The 21,832-nt window shown below is 41.5% G+C and overlaps 1 protein-coding gene across 1 annotated transcript; it reads right to left on the bottom strand.

The window, feature by feature from the left end:
* Positions 1-2,345: 2,345 nt before the first annotated feature.
* On the bottom strand, positions 2,346-9,378 carry onecutl (one cut domain, family member, like). Its single transcript, XM_071397465.1, has 2 exons — positions 8,223-9,378; positions 2,346-2,739 (listed from the first exon to the last, which is right to left on the bottom strand). The coding sequence occupies exons 1-2, from the start codon at positions 9,256-9,258 to the stop codon at positions 2,429-2,431; spliced, it is 1,347 nt and encodes a 448-aa protein (XP_071253566.1). The 5' UTR covers positions 9,259-9,378; the 3' UTR covers positions 2,346-2,428.
* Between the last annotated feature and the right edge of the window lie 12,454 nt (positions 9,379-21,832).

Genomic DNA, 21,832 nt, shown 5'->3' with positions numbered 1-21,832 from the left:
CTTCCACCCCCTCTCCCAAAACATTGCACCCTGTTCAGGGGTGATTCAGCCACTTCTCTGATCTCCCCGCCCCCTTTGAATACCCCTAAACCCACGGGTCTGGCCAGGAGCAGACCCTTAGACCAGATACGCAGAGAGGAGACAGATGAAAAAGGCTCCCTTTGAAGTCTGCAAAAGTCGATGGCCTCTTTCATGACCGCCCATCTTTCAAGTGCACGCTGTGAGGGGGCCCCGACAACACGCCCCTCCCAAGGTTAAAGACAGGAGAGGCGCACGCTAGCTGGTGGACAAGCTATCCCTCCCCAGTACCTGACAAAGCAAAACCGAGAACACGCTAGAGGAGCCTGTGGAACTGAGAAGACTGGCAGAAGGGATGAGTCTGGAGGATGGTGAAATCAAATTGAGCAGGACATAGACAGGAGTGTGTGCACTGCAGCAAGGGGAGTCACTGCTATGCAAACCCCAGGAAGATGCACAGCATGCATGTTTCCATGGGGTCTCAAAGGATTCACACTTAAGAGCCTGAAATGCTCCGTAAGTGCATCCCTGGACTCTCCAGACACTCCGCTGAATGATGTTTGAACACAATTTTACAAGCAACCTGTGAACCTATGAGATGTCACATTACCACAACATTCAAACAAGCTTAGCCTTGGCATAAGACCTGACCACAGAGACATTTGCCAATAGTAAAGAAATCCCCATTATTCTACAAAACAAAGGCCTTAAAGAGAGAGATACGTAACATCACTGGGAGTCGGGGGAGAGGAAAGGGGTTTAGGCCATACATTCAGGGAGGACAATCTTAATCTTTGGTATTACGATGGGATTCTACAACTAAAAGTACCCATCAGAAAAAAAATCTGTTTCACACAGACATACAAAGCATTATTAAATAAATACTTACAGTATATAGATAGCATAAATAAACAACCAAATAAATAGAGAGAAACAAAAGAAAAACAATAAATACAGAAATGCAGTAATAAATACATTGATCAGTTCAGCAATGGCATTTTAAATTCTTGCTCCAATGAAACTGGTTAAAAGGAGGCATGTTAAAACCGTCCCTTGAGGAACTAAAATGACCTTGGTGTACGCAGCAAGACTGGAACAACAACTCATACTTCCATTGGATTTCTATAAATAGAGCAATGTGCTTGAAATCTGTACAAAAGGGCTGAAAGAATCACATTCCTCCATTTTCTAGGCGTCTGTAAAAAAAGATTTGCAATGGAGCCGAGGTTTGTTCAGTTAAGTGTTTTGAAACATGAGTGGAAAAAATACTACACCATTACTATACATTGTGTTACAAGTACTTCTTTCCTTTGCGTCCGTCGTGTTCAAAGTGTTTTGGTTGAGTCAAAATGGCTACAGAGCTTTTGTTTGGTAGGTCAGTCAATGTCTTAAAGCTGGAGGGTTGCATCAAAAAGTCTCTGACTTGGCATCCCTTGAAATTCTGCCCTTATTTACTGATTCTGTCCCAATTTAAAGTGAGACACACCAAGGTTGCTCCTTGAAAACTGTGATTCATTCAAGCTGGAACCGTTGTCAAGAAGTGTAAAATAAAAGTCAAGGTTCTCGTGACAGGTAATGATTGAAAACTGAGAATCGTAGAGAGAGAAATAACCTCCTGATCATCCAAAGAGTTCTGCAGTCCTACGAACCGTGTTATATGGGAAGACATGCCGCATTCTTTCGAAAACGTGATGGAGCTATGATTTTGTCACAATCCCCATGTTATTCTCTGTGACCTTTGTCTTGACTCAGAGAAACAAAGGACATAAGATGGAGATCTGTCAATGTAATGGGTGGTGAAAATTTGAATTAGGGGTGTTATGCAATGCAGCGATGCCTCTTGATTTCTCTTTCTAGTAAGGGAGATGAAATTAGCCCTGAGGGCAAAAAAAAGTCCTGATTATTAATAGCCTCATAACCATATTATTCCTTGTGTCATAATAAAAAATAAAAAAGTTTAATCTTTAACTCTGGATTGTTGGAAAAGGACCCGTAAGTAAGCATTTCACTGTTAGTTTACACCGGTTGTTAACAAAGCATGTGGCAAATTAAATTTGATATGATTTCATAACCTACCATATTCAAATTGAATGTTATGAAATGATAGAAATCAAGGGTGCTCACTGTTACCCTCTTAAAATTTGAATAAACTATTCACCCACGACCATTCCAATTATAGGAACTTGTCTCATACAAGTTCTCATATTATTCTGGGTATCACCCCTTCAATATCAAGGAGTGATCAACTTTGGTTTGAAATGCTCTGTGATAATTCTTCATAAAAACGAAACTACGCCAACTCCATCACTCCCTCTAATAACGAGGAGTACATTATTACGCCTGATCTCTACCTAGACCAGTCTATGTGCCCTCTGCTGCCACGACGCCCACCCAGCCCACCTCTATCCCATCAGGCCGTGCTGCAGGACACGGCGGAGGAGGACACGCTGGAGCCCGAGGAGCCTGTGGAGGAGGGGCGGCCCTCTTCTGCCCACTTGTTGACGTTGCGGCGCCGGGCGTTCATGAAGAAGTTGCTGACGGTGGAGAGCTCCAGGCCCAGCTGCTGGGAGATGGTGACCTGGAGGTCCTTGGCTGGCCGGTGGTTCTCCCGGAAGATGGCCAATAGGGTACGTCTCTGGAGGTCTGTGAACACCAGCCTGGTGCGCTTGGGGCCCTGGTTGCGCTCCAGTTTACTCTGCTCCTGCTCCTTCCGCTTGCAAGCTGTAGGCAGAAGAAGTAGAAAAATGGGTTAGCTAAAACAGACTGGCTAGCTAACTAGGACAAATGGATTAGCTGAGAGAAAGGGGATTTCTTGAAGGAAAACAGATTAGCTAAGCAAGTTTGATTCGCTAAAAGAGATGAATCAGCAACTTGTTTCACTGCACAGTTGGTAAAGTAAACCTAATCCACCAGAAATCTAGACATTAGGCTGTCACACTATTACATGCAAGTAGGCCACTTAACTTGGATAAATGCTTACTAGACAACTAGACTAGGCCTAAAAATAATTGTTGTCATGGACATTATCCCCCACCAGCAAAGAAAAAACGTAAAGTAGGCTACAGATAAATAACAAATAAAGAAGTTATTCTAGGCACACATTTCATTTTTTAAAGAATAGGTCAACATTGACATTTTAGTCATTTAGCAGACACTCTTATCCAGATTAGTTAGTGCATTCATATTAAGATAGCTAGGTGGGACAACCACATATCTCAGTCATAGCAAGTATATTTTTCCTCAATAAAGTGGCTAACAGCAAAGTCAGTGCTAGTGGGAGGGAGTCAAGTGCGAGTGTTAGTTCACGAAAGGCAAATGCAGTGTACACGTCACTGGGCTAGGCTACTCTGTTTTCTGTTGGCATGTGCAGACCTGTGACAGGTCAGTGCGCCTGTGTGACACCTGACCTGTGTGTGGTGGGAAAATTAGGTTAACACAGCTCATGTACATTAGCAAACGGGGAGTTTTCAGAATTAGCCTACGCTAGACTAGAGCATGAAATAAAATGTCAATTTTACCTTCTGCACAACAACACTGGCTTCTTCAATCGACCTAACTGCAGTTCTGGCTTATGTTGTTGCTATTACTGACTATCAAAGGTTTGTTTAATAATTACTGTTACAGTTTTACCTAAACATTTTCACACATTTACTGGTAAGACTCGGCTACAATTTCGCTTCGCTTTCATTTCGAATTTCAGTTTGACTAAATTCCAAGTCGTTGTTTTCCATTTACACTTATCCAGGACAGAGGACGGAGATGTAGCAATGGGGGCAGAGGCTGTCATTCTACAGGAATAACAGACGTTTTCCAAGGCAAAAAAGAGAAGCCAACTTGAGGTAGGCAAAATTGGCCATGCCAACCTAATAGCATCCAAATGTAGACTATAACAAGCAATTTTTGCAGTAAAGTCCCTAAAGTCTTTTTGCATTAGGATGGTAAATGACTGTCTATGTGCAGGTCTGTGCATCATTCACAGGAGGGTGAAAAGTGTTTGTGCTATTCACACACAATTGCAGTCCGGGATCATAGTATACAGCATCCCGTGCAGTCCTCATAAGGAAAAAGAGCATCATGTCTGAGAGAAAATGCAGTAATTGGTATATATATATTGTTCAATGTTTACATGTAGCCTAATTAGAGTGTTGAGAGAAAACGGTATAGGCTATGGCCTGTGTCTGCAGTGCATCCATATGAGGATTAGACAATACAAAGTGTATGGGCTACTCTGCCCACAACTAAACATTTGACCACATATACAAGGAGGCCTACAATAGATACTGTATGTACTGGAAATACTACACCCACCGTTGTCTTTGTAAATGAAGACAGCCCCCCCCCCCCCCTTCCTTCTTCCTCCTTTTCCCTCCTCTTCCCCGCTGACTTGTCTTAGTGGACACTCCAACATCATTCGTTTCTCATAAAAGTCATTTACATGAGGCGGAGAGAGTGAGTGATAATCACTGTAGGGAGAAGTCATTTATTTTCTATTAAATAGGTTACGTCAGAGAGGATTGAAACAAGCAGAGTCTGCACTGCTCCGAGTGTTCAGAAGCCCTAAGTGGACTAAAACATATTTGGGTGACTCTTGTAATTACCTAAATGCACACTTTTAAGACGTCTCAATCAGCAGTGTGTGGTTGTATTGCTTTTTTGCTGATGGTGAAGGGCTTTTTAAAGCGTAAGCAGTGACACACCACACACACACACACACACACAGCGAGGCTGCCCCCAGTCTCAAAAAAAGGCGCTGAGATGTTCAATAGATAGATTGGCTTACTGTATATCTCCCCATTGAAAATCATCTCACACACTGAGGGTTGATAGGCCTAATATTTGCTGTAAACCCACAGTAGTGCAAATGATAACCGGCAATTCAAAGACAATTTATACATATTTTATCATTAGGACATTTATTAGCAGTGCCATAATAACGACGACATTTCAAATTCACTAGCCTATAGCTGAGGTCTAGTTTAGCAAATGTGGATGTTGTGCCTTAATACACTGTGCTGTAATTCCCACTGTATATTTACTCTGAATCATTATCTGAAGGAAATGTTAGACTCGGAGATGTCTAACCTCTTGTCAATTTGAGATTACAGGGCCTGTTAGCTTTCAGGCATCTACAGCTCATTTACATTTCTGAGAATTATCGAACCATGTCTCATTAAAATCTGAACGGACTGAAAATTCAGAAACATGTCAATATTACCACAACTAAAATAAATAGGTTTTCCCAACTGCTACATGTTTTACTGGCATTATACATTCCTACCATGTCAATACGAAGACTGCAGCTATAGAACCCATACTGTCCTGTGCTCAGAAACACATTGTAATGAAAGCAATGACATGAAAGTTGTGGTTAGTTTGCTTGTACTGTGGAATTATGGGTTGTTGGAGGAGTCAGGGTGTCCTACACCTCCTTTTTTCCTCTGCCCCTCCATCCTATCCTTTTCTCCCTCCCTCACTGGCGATCATAACGCAGACCATTAAGTAAATGCTTCCTTATGCTGTAATCATGTGTAAAAGGCTTGCAATTACCATGCTATAAATCCCTGGCACTGGGGCTACTCCTGGAGACATAAATATTCCCCTATAGGCTTCTTATGATCGTGGGAACAGCCCCTGATCACGATGTATGCCCTTGTCTCGTGTTGCTGAAACGTGATCGAAAGCCCTTTCCCTACCCCCCGGCGTCTGAACCTCCACCCCCTCCTAGCCGATCCCCTCCCTGTCTCCCCCCTCCAGCCCCAGCCCACCCCCTGCTGATTTCTTGGGCCAGGGGCTGATAGAAATTATTGATTAAATCTGTGCAGCTCAGACTCCTCGACCCATAGAGGCTGGTTAACCCCTTCCGTGCCAGAATGGGGAGCTGCAACAACCCGATAAAAACAACATTGTTTGTTTGGGAGACTGGGCTGTTAAAACCATACTGGAATGTTACAATTTTTTATATGCAAATGTTTCCCTTGTGACCTTTGAGCTAGGATAACTGAACTGAATATAGCAGCGTATATACAGTGGATTGGCTTCATAGCTTTCATTACTGGGGGATGGCGCAGCCACTGGACCTGAGACATAAACCGCATTGACCTTTCTTATTCATTTAGACCTTCAGTCAAGGGCTTCAGCCATCATCTTTAAAGTTGGGTTTCCTGATCCCTCACGACTTAAAGTGTTCAAGCACCACTGTGTGGTCTTTAGCTGCACCCTGCCTTCTTCTCTGACTAACGCCTGATTGCCTCCTCCACAGCCTGAGGTGGGCCTGAAGATGCATCTAATATACCGTGCCAGAGAGCATAACCTCTAAACAGGAGAAAGAAAAAATAACCTTCTCCATGTAAGCTCTTCAGAATGTCTCCACATAAAGAGGAATATTAAAAGACGATGGCATTACATAATCAGGTCCACCATTTATCCTATAGCTTTGCATAATAAAACATTTTCTCGAGGGAAGATAACTGGCATGATAAAAATGAACATGGAGAGCTGGCTGAGACACTGACATGCTGAAGGAGCTGATGGGTATTTAAGGAAGTGCTGCATTAAGGTAGATCATCTTAAAACTTGAGGCGTGACGGAGAGAACACTTGAGCTATCTTCAGACTAGGGAGCACAGGGCACTGTGCATTCTAATTCCTGTCTCGATCTGCCGATGCGGTCGAGGTATGTGTGGGCATGGCGTGCTGCTCTTTCCCATGGAAATCAATAGAGACTTGTAATTAAACAAAAGGGGGTTGGCTGGGAAGGGAAAAACAACCCCCTCAGAAAGTAGGTTATTTAGAAAAGTGCAGAGCTGTCCAAATTGTGCCTTTGCTAATAACTAAATATGCAAGTTTAGACTGTGTGGGGGAGAAACATTGTAAAATGTTAGTACGCTTGCAATACATCCCCCATGTAAGCTCCTTAATTTTTTATGACTAGGATTGATCTGCTCCTTGAATTTTGAGCAGTGAGTCGTGAAAAAAAAATCTATGACCGTTGAGGTAAAATAACAAGAATACCGCAAGATAATCCAAATTGTTGGGTCATCTATCATAAAAAGGTGGTGTTTCCACAAAATGAAAAAAAGTATATTGTTTACAGATGGCACAACACCTCAGTGGCAGGGGGAAAACATGTCCTCCTTGCACAATAACACTGCTTCAAGTAAAGATTGGATGCATTGAAGATATACTGTAGACAACAAAGCTGTCACATAACAGAAACTCTGCAAATCTAAACAAGATAATTCATCACTTTTAACTGGGTTGAGTATGATTAGTGTAAAATTTTGTCAAACTGAGGATGTACACATGTGTTCAGAGAGCTACACAATCAAAGATCAATAATTGTAAGAGGATTGCAAGAGTGCACAATCATTACTTATGAGCCCTATTGTGCTTTTGGGCTTAATCAGTTAGGCTGCTGACAGATAGTGAAAAGCTGTGATCAACTGTGCTTGCTTACACAGCTCACAGACCCCTGCCGACATATGCACACTCCTCTCAGCCCATATCATATTACTGTGTTCACTTGGATCTCTTTCTGTGCTTCGTGTATCAGATGGGTTCTCAGTCTCTATGGAGTGACAACACTGTAACACAGCGCTGTATATTGTGGTATCTTCTTCAGTGCATATCCGCAAAGAATATCAAATGCCAACCAAATCATGTCCTGCCTTTTAAAAATACATGTTTTTTTTCATAATGTTGTTTTATCTTGTACTCCCATTTCACAAATATTCATTTTATTTTTCTAAGATATGGGGATTTCATATGAAGTGTGGGTGAAAGCACAGGTGTATGTTTACACAACAGAAACAACATTTCCTAACTATCTCCCCAACTCTTAACTTCAGGCATGCACAAACAAATAGTATATTATGGCGGTTTTATGGCAGGTTTCACCAACAATAATCCTTGTAATTATGATCTCCATGGTTCATTTAAGAAGGGAAAATGTCCATTCTGAAGGTTTAACTAGATCACAATACATTGTCTACCCTGCTCCTTGAATGCTTTGTAACATGTATTTTGTGAGAGGCCTAAAATGTGAAAGGCATGACCGTACAAACTATGGACCTATCATTCAAATCTATCCTTTAGGAACATAGGAAAGGCACAACTAGTTTTTCATTCCTCTGAGCAGCATACAGATCGTGTTGGATTTTTGGAGAAAAACATGGAGAGGTGGAGAGAAATGGAAAACGATCTTACCCTCCAGCCGCAGTGAGGCCATCCTTTGAAACTCTGGCTCCTGCAGCCAGCGGGACATCCTCTTGAAGGTCTCGCGGCCAGACTTGAGCTTGCCCCAGGGCTTGGGGTTTCTTAGGAGGTCAGACAGAGTGCCCTGTGACCTACACAGCACCCTCTCTGCAAAGATGGCCTGGGGGATGCTGTACCTCTTCAGCTCAGTGATGATCCTCTGGGCCACGTCCCTGGTGTCGATCTCCTCTCCAGCCCCTCCACCTCCACCGCCCTGGGAGCTGGGCAGCATGCCCTCAATGCTGGGCGAAGAGGACGAGGAGTGGGGGAGCTCCCCGGCCTTTGAGGACTGTTGGCTGGGGTGGTGGTGTTGGTAGTGCTGGCTGTAGATGTGAGGATGGTGGCTGGGCGCGTGTTGGTGAGCCTCCATCTTGTTCAGCTGATGGCTGACCGACGAGTCGCCGCCCAGCCCTGGAGGGGACATCTCCCTGCCAAAGTCCGCCGTCCTGCAGAAGATGTTGCCCCCATGGACCTCGTAACCACTTGGAAGCATCTGGCCACCATTGCCGTTGGGGCTGTTTCCCAGGCTCCCGTAACCGTGCATGGGTGTCCCCAAGCCAGAGCCTGTAGAAGGTGGCGAAAGGCTCTGTGTCATCCCCAGATCTTTGCCGTAAGGGTTGTAGAAGTTGCCACCCAAGCCTCTGTCCTCACGCATGAGAGTAAAGCTCCCGATGACATTGCTGACCGGCAGGCAGGGATGGTGGTGGTGATGGTGGTGGTGAAATTTGTCATCGAAGGGCTGCAGGGGGGTTAGTGTGGTGTACGTGCTGCCACAGCTAGATGGAGCATCTCCTCCATAGCCCAGGGCTGACATGGAGTGGTCGAAACCTGGAGGTCGGTGCTCAGGCTCCAGGGACATGGAGTGCCCCCCAAGGGAGGGCCTGGGGAAAGCAGCTGAAAGGTCCCGTGAATGCAGCATCGCTCTGCCATCCTGACTGTGGAGCTCAGAGTGGATTTGGACAGACATCTCCCCTAGGCTTCCATCCATTTTGAATTCAGTTAATTGACCTTTTTTTCTATCTTGATGGTGTTGTTTCAGTAGCCTAGTTGTTGTTTAACAGTAGTCTAACAGTCTGGATGGCCCTTCTCCTGTTGCACAATACTATTGATTTATTGATTTCTGAATGGATTGATTTATGAGCTTCTATACTGTCTAATTAATTATCTGATAACAACTTAAGTATTCTCTTTAAACTCCTTCAAACTCCAGGAAATCAAGTGTGAAGCAGCTTCAGTAAGATTAACTATCACATTATTTGGATTTGTGCTACAACACTCTTCTCATCCTTTCTTTGGGGCTCAACTGTGTTCCTCCGCAGATTCGTCGCTCTTTTGCCTGCGGGAGATCAAATGTTTACTCGTCTGTATTTTAGTTATAGCCTGCTCATGCAAGTGCTTAGTGACGTCTAAGCTATTGTAGACTATAACCACAGTCACAAGCATTTCAAACATTAAGAGTATTTTTTCATTCCTACGAGAGCCGATTAATGCATATGTAACACAAAAAAAGGCAAATCCACTCTTACAAATCACATTATTGCCTCTCATGCAAAGTTCTGAATACTCGATGAGCGCGCACACGATTATTTGGACATTAACGTGCGTCATGCTTGTATATTTCTCAACACAACACGGACAACGAGTGGTGGTTATATGTTCTATTTAGGAAATGTCTGAGCATTTAAGTTGTTTTGAGATATAACGACACCAAAAATAAACAGATATGTGGCCTCTTAATTTTATTCATCCTACCTTATTCCGTTATATGAGCGCATCCGCGTCTGTTGTCGGTCCTCTGCATCTCTCCGATTGTGTCGCTTGTCTCTTGTCTTCCAGCCTGTCGGCGCAGATTCACACAATTGGTCAGATGCATGGAGGGATGCTTCACACAATAAAACAAGAGGCCAAACAATTGGCGGTTAGGTATACGTCGTCCTTTCCCTGTCCTTTCGTATTTTTTTTTTAAGTCAAACGTCCAACTGTAGCCTCGCTCTTCTCTACCTAGCAGCTCTCCTCTTTTTCTTTCATTATCTCGTGAGATTTTCCTCCTCCTCTTCCCTCAGCCTGCTACTTCATCGATTTCAGCCCCACCAACTCTTTCGCTTCTCTTCCTCCCCCGCTCACACTCGCTCCTTTCAGTAAGCTACGTCACAGTCTTAAAAATCGGACAGATGTGCAATGAAATTCCAACTCCAATTAACCCTTTCGCTTCGGCCAACGTCTCCAGGGAGGGGGCAGGGTTTGACCAACTAGGTGAAGACGAACCCTTTCTCACAACCCCAAAGATAAGCCTTTTTATCTAATAGCATGCAGAGCTTATGAATTTTGCGAACATCCTGACCATGGCTCAGCTATTTAATTCACCTGATCCTGGACTGCAACGGTTAGGCTACTGTAGCTCATTGAGATAGCTTACTGTGTTGTGCTTTTGTGTCCATCCATGCTACACAAACCTATTATTACCTTTAGCCTGATGACGGACTGCAGATTTAACTGTAAACAATTGTGTCCATATTTTCCTTTATTATTATTATTATTACTAGTAGTGGTAGTAGTAGTAGTAGTAGTAGTAGTAATAGCAGTAGTAGTAGTAGTGGTTGAATTCTTCTTATTATTGTGTGATTATTATAATAGTACCCTGTTACTATTATTATTAGGCATAGTGGCCTATTAGTAATAACAAAAGTTATTAGTCATGAATATGCAATTATAAGAATCGCATTACAGTCTTATTGACTATTGAAAATATATTTATATTGACTACATGGTGTAGACTCTCACCACCCATTTTAGAATACCTAAATCTGCATCTCTCCATAGGGCTCATCTGAATTATATTATAATGTCCTCCTGCTTTAAAGCTTTTTTTCTTTTTTTCTTATTTTGGAGATTTGAGGGAAATGTAAATCCAACCTCTTACACATAAACGTTGTCAAGTGACACGCTTGTAACTGATTAAATTAGGGAACCTCTTAATCAGCCCTCAAACCACGGTTGAGCAGGCCCATTGACACCAGACTGCGTACTTCAATATGTAGTTCTAAACAAGATCAATGAGGCCATTCGTTTCAATGCGACCTTTTTACATAAGATACTCGACCTATAGCAGATATTGCTCTGGCTTTTCATTTAACACAGCACATACTTGGTGAGTCCACTGTGTGTGTGTGTGTGTGTGTGTGTGTGTGTGTGTGTGTGTGTGTGTGTGTGTGTGTGTGTGTGTGTGTGTGTGTGTGTGTGTGTGTGTGTGTGTGTGTGTGTGCGTGCGTGCGTGCGTGCGTGCGTGTGTGTGTCAGATAGAGAGATTTGGGAGTTGAGAGAAGGAGATGTGGTTGATACTAGGCATACTAATCATATCTAACTGTCAGTTTAATTTTCAGAGATGAGCAATTCTGGGGTTTGAAAAAATTCCGTGTGCGGTGGGACCGATGCCTTCCCGGAGCAGATGCTGCCCTATCGATCCGCGCCGAAAAAGCCTGGATGGTGAGATACATGTATGGATAGCAAGTAGCTGGAGGTAAAATGGTCAGCAGCTACAGAGCGAAAATAAAAAGGTCTTTTAGGAGGTCGAGGTGAAAGTTCACCTTCTGTGGCTGGAAAACTCGAGAAGGCATGCTGACACCCGAGCTTCAGCACTCAGACGCTGGCCTGGAGTATGTGGTCCTCAAATTCGCGTCAAATCCGTATTAACAATATATGTAATTGACAGAAAGACAAACAGTAGGCTACTGTTTTTATTTTTGTCAAATCAGTACATTGATTAAGATTATACAAAAACAACACCAGGCTATTCTCGACGAAATCAAAAAGAGACTGTCCGGGTTATTTATCTCTGCCAAAAAGCAAATCAATAGCCTATATATCGTCATATGGACATTGTTTTGTTTTTGACCTATGCTGCTATCGTGCTAAAACGCAACCCTGCTGTCATCTTTAATGATTTTGTAAAGGCTACTGCTCACATAAAATGCTTAATTCATAGATTTTTCTCAAAATCTATCCACTTCCCTTACCTACATTTTATTAGCATAATAATTACATAGCCTATAGGTTTCACAGACGGAGCTCTTGCTTTGAAGGCCTACCAAACTGGATGCCACTTTCACCTCAAATAGCACACAATAATACAACATTTAGCCATTTATCTAAGACAATATATTATGTTATAGGCCGATTGTAGGCTACACAGGCCTATTGCCGGCTACATATGGCTATTGCCATTATAATACCAACAATGACAAGCATCATGATGACAAGAATAAACGCGAGGATTAAAAAGATGTCACTGTATTATATTTGTTGAACATTAAAATATCAAATATCGTACCTGACGCAAAGATCTGATGAGTTTAATCAGGCTATGTTGAGGCACAGATACATATTAAAAAAACAAATGCTTACTCTTATCATAAGCCTATACATTGTCATTGTATCAGAGATTTCAAGTTGACCTTTTTCAGCCCCACTAAAGGAGAACAGTTCCTCAATGGACGCATGAAATCTGCGAGGAAGGAAAAGTAGGCCACAACTCCCTTGGTCATCTACATCTGTAAATTCATTTTCAATCTTAGCACTAGCATCAAATCGCTCTAGACCTTCATACAAATCCGTTTTTGCTTTGCATTTTTTTTATTTTTTAGAAAGGACTATGTGATGCATAGCCTACAGGAAAAGACATAGTCCTACCCATGAAGAGTTTCCGTTATCTTTAGGATTTATTTATATTTCCTAATGTAGGCTAGTCAACATATCTGGCAAATGTTTTCAAATAATTGTTTGAAGCATAGGCCTATATGCTTCTATATTACACAATAGCCTACTGAGTTTGATATGAGTCTTGGGGATTGTAGCATTATGATCTTATTTGAGGGTGCTTTCATCTTGAGAACCCTCATGCATTATTAAATCCGGCATGATTTCACTTGAAAACAGAGGAATTTTTCTGCGCAAATGATGGAACACATGAAACCTGAAAGCGAAACCGTGTCCAGTGCCTTGGTTGTTTTCCTTCTAGCCCATAAGGGACAGGGCTTTGAGACCATGTCTGTTTCCTCTGCTTTAACCATTAAGCAAAGACTCCTTACCAGACTAACTTTTCCTCGAATCCGTTGAAGATTAGGATAGAAAAGTAAGCTATAGGCCAAGTGCATGAAGATGAAATATCACACACACATGTACACACACGTACGGCTTACATTTCCATATTTACTTTTAAGCTAACCTCAAGTTTCGTACACGCACAGTGAAGATGTTATGTGTGAAAATATTAAGGCTGAACATGTGATCTGTAGGCATATTGTCTCAGAGTTATCAGATTCCCTTTTTTTATTGAGAAAACATAATTTACAATATGTATGTACTGAATAGACTAGTTGAGTCGAGTACCTAATAGGCAAACCATAAAACAAGAATAAAACACAAGGCCTTGCACTATACTTCTGCCGATCACTAAACATTCGGTTAGGCCTATTCTGCAAGAGAAACACAGAGGAACACATTCGAGGTTATTACATTTATTAACGTTTTACTCTGTATTATGAACTTGATTTATTTCATCATTATTTATGCATGCCTTCTTTATGTTTATTCGTAAATGCAGCCAAACCATACAAACGTTACATGCTCTCCTGTAACAGCTTGTGATTGTTCAACAAAACCTTGCATCCAAAAGTTACTTTCCAATTTCGTTGTGTCAGTATAGGCTTATGTAGGCCTATCTCACCATGTGCATGGAACAGACTAACTTCTATTTTAACGAGTTAACAAACCATACGCTAATAAACTGAAAGATCTGGACATTTTTACATTGTAAAAACTATTCCAAACGTTCATTGTGCTGTCCATTGGATATATATTTTGATAGACACACAAAATATATGTTTCCTGTTGTCTATTCTCTTACTAAATTATCACTTTCATTACACCAATCCCAGTTACACGAACTTCAGCATTTCCACTTTATATACGGTCATTAACATGTCTGTTACTTGAAATAGGCCAGAGCATGTCAAAAGTTGAAATAGTTGAAATAGTTTCAATCAAGAAAATGTCGCCAGTTTGTTGGTCTGTTTAGGCATTGTGCGGTGACGTAGAGGTGTATGGATGGCATTTGGAGTTGAGTTTGGGATTTGCATAATAAATTGTAATTATTCCAAGTATATCATAAATGTTCGTATATTTGGTCACATATGGGAGTGCATTTGGCCTATAAATGGTAGACTATAGGCCTATTGGAAAAGTATAAACTGCTAATGCCATAAACAGACAAAAGTTAGGCTATAAAGGTGATAGGCCAACTTGTAAATTGTAAATATCTATCTATTTATTTGTATTGTTGTGCAATTTGTTTGTCAGTTTCAACATAAAATGTAAATAAAGATAGCTGAATAAAAAGGTATTACGAAATAGCCTTCATTGTAACCACAGTGCTGAGTGTTTTTAAACCGCAGAATCATTTTAAAGCAATTATCTAATCTAATTATTTCTCAAACGATTAGGACTACCCCATGCAACATTTTTTAAAGTAAGAAAATACTAATTTGTCTCTAAAATATATATATTTTCGTGGTCTTTTTCTCCACCCGAAACTGTATGACTCTTCATTTTATTGTTTTTATTTCATTAGGCCTATATATTAATTCCTTAAAGGAAAACACACCCATCAACCAATCAATAAATAAATTACTACCATGATGCTTGATGCAAGAGAATAATCAATAATTGAATTAATTTGACTTGATTAGATTTCTAACTTCAGAAAATAAAATTCTAGGCTTTTGATCTATTCATCAATGAAAAGTCTGCATCATATTCGTGTAACTTACAACATAAGACTACAGGTGTTTTTAGTGAGTCAAAAAATCCGATAGACATATAACTTGATAATCAATTGTGGATGTATTTTAGTTGTTGATAACGCATACTTTAGAATTAAATCAAACGCATTGTGTTTGAAACGTCTTAAACCGCGCATTGGGCCGTTTGCTGAAGTCGTGTCAATAAAATCCATACTTCCCTTCAAAATGTGTCATCTTGGAAAGCAAACTCATATTTGCTATCCAATTATGACCCAATATTTTGATGAGATCCAAAAGACATATCAACTGCGTTGAATGACAGGTTGACATCAACAGAAGCTCAACATGTAGCCCAGGGGTTCACTTAGGTGCCAAAAGAGCGCGAATATAGGATACTTACCCATTTAGAAATGAATATTTTTGTGTTCTAAGATTTTTTATTTTATTCTAAAAGTATAGCAGCATATCTTACGTTAACTGTATTCAGTCATTCGCCTACCAATGTCAGTAATGATATCCTAAATGTCAGGGTCAGAACTACTTTGGTGCACTTATGATTTTATGCCTTACACTATTTTCTCTATGAACAGATCTAGTCATTTGACTTTAGTTTTGACTTTTTTTACAGTTTAATATTGAACTTAGACGTCCTATAGGCAATATAATATGTTACACGTAGGCTATTTGTAAGCTGTCAAACAATTAAAAAACATTTTGATTCAAACGCCCAATACGATAAACAATTAGCCTAAATGACTGTACTTTTGTTTACACTGGTCTCAATTAAATTAAAATAATAGATTATAATACATCGCAGATAGTTTTTGCCCTAGCCTAGGCTAATAATTGAGGAGTATCGACTTTTCGATGCATCGACTTTTCAGATTAAGACACGTGTTTGCAGCCAGGTGCAGCTGTTGGCTAAAATGATGGCATAAATGTTATCAACATGAGGGTCTTCGATAAAACCACATTTTGAGTTGTTTTAGCTTAGTTCAGTTAATAACTTAGTTCAGCGTAGGCTACGTGTTCAGTGTGTGCGTGTGTGCATATTTGTTGATGTTTAGCCTAATCAATATAGGCATCTTGCATATTTACAAATGTAGACCTAAAAATCACATGGCTGTTATAATTAGAATAATTACAGGAATCGTTCTTTATGTTAATGACATTATCGTATTGCTAATGTTTGCTTCCCGAAAGAGGGAAAAACGATTTTATATGTAACCTTCTGCTCGACGGGTTAGAAGGGTCGATATAGTTGCGCTTTGTTTTACTCCCTGGATCTGGTACACATCTTACATTAACTTTGTAGGAGTTCTGTAAAGTTTGAACATTAGCATTAGGCCACTCAACAACTGACTTTCCTTGTGCAGTTTCTACAGATGGCAACATAGGCCTACAGGAACATATGAGTGCAGTAGCATTAAACACAGTCAAATTGGTCTTGTGTAACTAAAACCCCCAAATTGTATGAAGAAAATTGCCTCTTGTCAAAGTTAATGTGAAATAAATATTGCCTTTAGGTCATGGTTACAATCTCACCTTATTCCTCTTGGTCAATAAAATATTTAGAGCCATCTTTAAAGCCACAGTCTGGGATTTGGGAAGCTGTTCACCAGTCATTTAATGAGCTTAAAGGCCCAATGCAGCCGTTTTTGTATCAATCTCAAACCATTTCTGGGTAACAATATTAGTGCCTTACTGTAATATATTAGAATGAGCAAATCTTTTTAGCAAAAAACTATTTCTCAAGCAAGAATTTAGCTAGAACTGTCTGGGAGTGGTCTGAGTGGGGAGGGGGAAACTGAAAACTATCTGCTATTGGCAGAGAGGTTTGGAACTCTCTTTCTTATTTGTCTATTATCTATTATTATTTGTCTGTAAACCAATTTATGATGTCACTATGGAAAGCCCATACTCCCACCCTGTCACAGTTCTTGCCTCTCGAGCTCTGTGTGAATTTGAGAGGGGTTACATTTCCCTAGTCCCATCCCTCAGCTGTATACCAAAACAACTGTCAGGGACCCCATTTTGTTTGTTTTTCAAATGCCAGAATATAGTTTTATAGAATCTATGCATAGTACCTACTGAAATTATTCAAAAAATACCTATTTAGGATTCTTCTACAATAAATCTAATAGAATATCAGAAAAGATTCTGATTGCGCAACACCACATGTTTCACTGCAACCTATTGCGGCTAATGCCTTTTGATTGTCTTGTGATACCTATGACTATGTTGATGCAATATGTTTTGGTTCTTGCATATTGTATTTGATTTTTTATTCTACCTATAGTTCAACAGATTTGATTCCAAAGCAAGCTAACATGAACACCCCCTCTCCCACTATTTCTTCCTGACCCCCTCCTTCTCTCGCTTCTCTTCTCTCTATCCCTCTCTCTTCTCTCTCTGTCTCTCTCTCTCTCTCTCTCTGACTATCTCTCTCTCTCTCTCTCTCAATTCAAATCTCTCTCTGTCTCTAATGCTCTCTCTCTCCCCCCACACACACACACATACACACACACACACACACACACACACACACACACACACACACACACACACACACACACACACACACACACACACACACACACACACACACACACACACACACACACACACACACACACACACACACACACTCACACAAACAAACCCTGCCGTTCTATCATCTCCCTCCTTGCATGCCCTCCACACCTTTCAGTCCCGCTTGGAATAAAAACCCATTTCTCAGAAATATCCATAACCATCTTATGAATTCCCTAATCATAACTGCTTAACGATGTATGACCATTTGCCACTGTGCATTAGAGATACCACTTATGAAACATTTACAAATAGATTAACATCATACATACTGTTCTATTTTCTATCATGATAATGCTTGCCTTGGCCTGTCAGCATGAGAGTGTGTGTCTCTTACAGCCAAGAGTGTATGAGTCTTTGCGGGTTAGCGCAGTGTTGTCCAGTCGGTGCTGTTTAGGGTTTGAAGCCGTCAGCATCGCTCTGTCAGGTCAGCACCTGCATCCATTTTCCCCTCCTCTCCCATCCTCCGTTCCGCAGCCGCAGCCTGCTCCGGAGCTCTCCTCTCCTCAAATTATCCCCTGCTTTCTGTTCCTTGTCCTGTTTTTTTAATCCGTTCTGCATCCTCTGCCTGAGCTCTGTCTCCCTGCTTGCGGCAGGGCTCTTCTGTGTCCCAGCTGCATATGTGCGTCTCTCTCCTGCCTACCGGTTCTCTCCCTTCTCTCTTTAATCAGCATGTTAATAAGAAAGGTAACTAATCAATACATTCAATGGCCTGGCCTGGCGATTGATACTATCTCAACCCCCCCCCCCCCCCCCCCCCCCCCCCACTCTCCCCAGCCAAACACACACACACAAACACACAGAGTTCAAGCACTCTTGCTACAGGGGCTCTCTGTGGTAATTGTAATAAATTATAATTTTCCAAATGTTTGGGGCAAATTTTTCACATCAATCTAATTACACAGAGTGAAGGGCTGACTTTTCTTTCTCACTCTTTCTTTTTTCTCTTCCCTATCAGTGAACTTCACATTTGGATGTTCATACTGTGGCTTTTAACCCATATTCTTCCTTTTTTTGTAGGCTAGTACTGTAGTGTTGTTTCAGTTATTCGGGCTGGGAGGCCTACAGAATCCTCAGGGCAGAAAAAGGTTGGTCTCAGAAGGGATACAAATGTTTAAGGGAAAATATACTCATACAGCTCAGGGCTTTTAAAAAAGAGGAAAGAACATCCTGCCTTCTACCAAAGCAAATGCATAAACACATTCCCACCCCCCAATATTATTAATAGAAAGATAAACTTTCAAACCGTCCTCAGGATATGGACTCAAACACAGAAATAAAACATGTCTCTGCTACTACTGAGGCTCACATGAGAGACATGGCAGAAGATAAAGGGAAAGGCTTCATGTAGGGAGGAGGCAATGCTACATTGGCAACTCTACAGTACAAGGTGGCCTTTTATGGCTGACAGTATGGGCTTATCCCCCTGACCTTAACCCAATGTGGTTTTGCCTTCTGGTAACTTCACTGCCAAGGCCAGAATGGTGTAGATCCATTTACATCTGTCTGTGAGTAGAAATGTTTCTGTTTTTTCCCCTCCGTATCATTTTACCCTCTCACGATGTGCAATCAATAAGAAAAAAGCTGCAATGCTACCTATTGTATGAATTATTACTGACAATGTGTTCTGAATCTATTGTAAATATTTTATTATGATTGAGTCAAGATAATAACTATATTATTAGTTGGGGTAACATGTATTTATACAGTACAATGTATTTTAGAGCTTAGAGTTTTTAATTATTAAATTACCTGCCAAAATGGTCTCATCTTATTTATTTTTTTACCATTTTGGAACAGAATTTAGGTATTGTAAAATCCCACTTCAGATTGTTGTGTTATGTGGGTGGAGGGTGATTGTTATTACATTGGTTTAGAAACACCACAAAGGAAATTGAAGCCTAATATTGTCCCCATAATGTTTATACATTTTGTGTGCATTTCTAACAAACAGTGGCCACTGTTTAGTCTGGATAGAAATGCACTTACATTGTATTTGAAACATGCATGTTTGAAACCTTAAAAGGCTGAAGAGAACATATCTAAATGTTCAGTAAATAGCTACCTTCTGGTTGCTTGTACATTTGGAAAATTCTTCTTATATGAACAGTTTCCAGGTAAATGGCTGAACAACAGAATCCAGGCAATGGATAGGTATCAAACCTGCCTCAGCCATGTTTATGCAATATCCTTGTTTACAAACAACCTGCACATTCATGTCTGATTCAGAAAACTGGAAGCATCTACGTGAGAGGGGGGAGTCCATGTTGTATTGATGTACCCTAACCCATTCTGCAAATGCATTAGACCAGGGTGGCAAACCTATGCTGCATAAACACTGCAATGCGTATTCAATTGATTTGAGCCTAATGTACAGAAAGCTGTGAATATCACTGGGAGATTCCACATCTAAGGCATTCGACGCCTTATATCACAAATCCATGCTTTGCAGGATACCTCTATAGCCCATATAGCCTATATCCTGTTTCATTGCATTATCTGCATGTCCGAAGCCTCCCACAGGGGCTCAGAATGACCACTGGCCCCAGTGACCCTCAGCTCTGCTGTCACCCTTCATCATCCCGTGCTCCATCTTGGATGGTGTGGTCACCTAGCAACGGAGGCCAGGGTTCGCGGCTCATGGACCAGAGGCTATTGGGATATTAATCGATACTCCTCGGCCAAACTCGGCTCATCCCCTTCCCCCCCTTATTATGGCCAAATGAGACGAGGCATTTCTCACTTTTCTACACCTCTGTTTGTGAGGATATCCTGTTACAGGACAAAAAATGTCTCTGCTTGCCAGCAGCCTTCAACGAGGATGCTTATCTATGTCTCTGTCCCTTCATCCACCATCCATTTCACCAATGAATGGTGGAAGGGACAAATAAAGCAAATTTGTAAGGATTTTAGTATCTTTGAATTGAGTATGGCTTTCAGTCATATAATGCTGACCGGAGATTGTTTTGGTGCAAGATCCTCTGCTATGTACAGTATGGTCAGCACAATGTTTCTGATGGCATTTAGTGCCTGGACTCCATTTTAGAGCTTTTGGATTTTCAGTTCGATTCATGAAATCGTATTAAACAACTCTCTGAAATGAACACAACGATCATTTCCAATAAAGCAGAATTAATAAATGCTAATAGGATATTGGATTCAGAAATAAAGGTGAAGCTGAGGTTTAGGCATATAGCTAGTGCTATCTAGCAATCCAGATCTGTTTAGCAGGATCCCTGTTTATTATGAAGGTCCCCAACCTTTATAATCAGGCAAGGGTCAGTCACCTTTGATCCCCTCCGACCATACTGGGAGGATGGGCAAAATTCGATCACCTTAAACAGTTTAAGACAGAAGGGCAGAGAAGGGGAGGACGATGAAAGGTTGGGGGGAGGGAGTAGGAGGAGGAGAGGGAGGTGGTGTAACAAACCAGTGCTAATCTGTTCCCTGATCAGAGCCATCAGACTGAATGGGGAGACTAAAGTAGATCTGGTAGTCCATCTGTGCTGATTTACCTCCATTGTCTTCCACACTAAAAGGAGGAGCACCATTTTTTGCCATTCCCGTACAAATGATTTCCCAAGGATTCAGAGATTTCACCCTAAAATCACTGCAGCCGATTTTGAACATTTTGATATGGTTCTGATCATATTTATGTCTTACATGTGGGATACATGTGTGACAGAACAGAAACTATCTTCGCATAGTAATAGTTGTAGTACTGAAAGCACCAAAGCATTTTATTAGACTGCAGAGGCACACACCGAGGCAGCTGTGGCGGTAGCCATCTTTTGGAAATTCTCCACAGATCAGGCAAACAGCTTTCGTAACTTTTGTTGGTCATCCCGATAAGAGGATGCCGCGTACACACAGATGGCTGTCCAGCGCGTGGCTGGAGGTGGGCCGTGAAATGACCCCCCCCCAGCTGGACACTGTGGACAGGTCACTGATCTCCAATCCCTTCCTTTTGAGCCAGCTGCCAGCAGGCCATGCTAATGGTGAACCCCTCCCCCTCAGAGGCCAGGCCACAGGGAGTGTCCAGCTGCACCCCACTCCCCGGCCTTTCACTGGACACCATAGAGCCTGGGGGGGTGGGGGCAGGGGTGGAGGCCCACAGGAGAGGCAGATGAGTGCAACAGCCACAAGGATGAAGCATGGAGGCATGACAAGAGA

This window comes from Salvelinus alpinus, chromosome 4 (assembly GCF_045679555.1).
Source record: "Salvelinus alpinus chromosome 4, SLU_Salpinus.1, whole genome shotgun sequence".
In the NCBI taxonomy this organism is placed as follows: Eukaryota; Metazoa; Chordata; class Actinopteri; order Salmoniformes; family Salmonidae; genus Salvelinus; species Salvelinus alpinus.
Note: the sequence above shows the minus strand (reverse complement) of the source record. Positions and strands in the feature narration are given on the sequence as shown.

What these genes read in the sequence shown, in the direction of transcription:
- onecutl (XM_071397465.1), bottom strand. Translation starts at nt 9,258, where the DNA reads ATGGATGGAAGCCTAGGGGAGATGTCTGTCCAAATCCACTCTGAGCTC. An exon ending in GGCCTCACTGCGGCTGGAGG is followed by an intron (nt 2,740 to 8,222) that starts GTAAGATCGTTT and finishes TTCTGCCTACAG; the next exon opens with CTTGCAAGCGGAAGGAGCAG.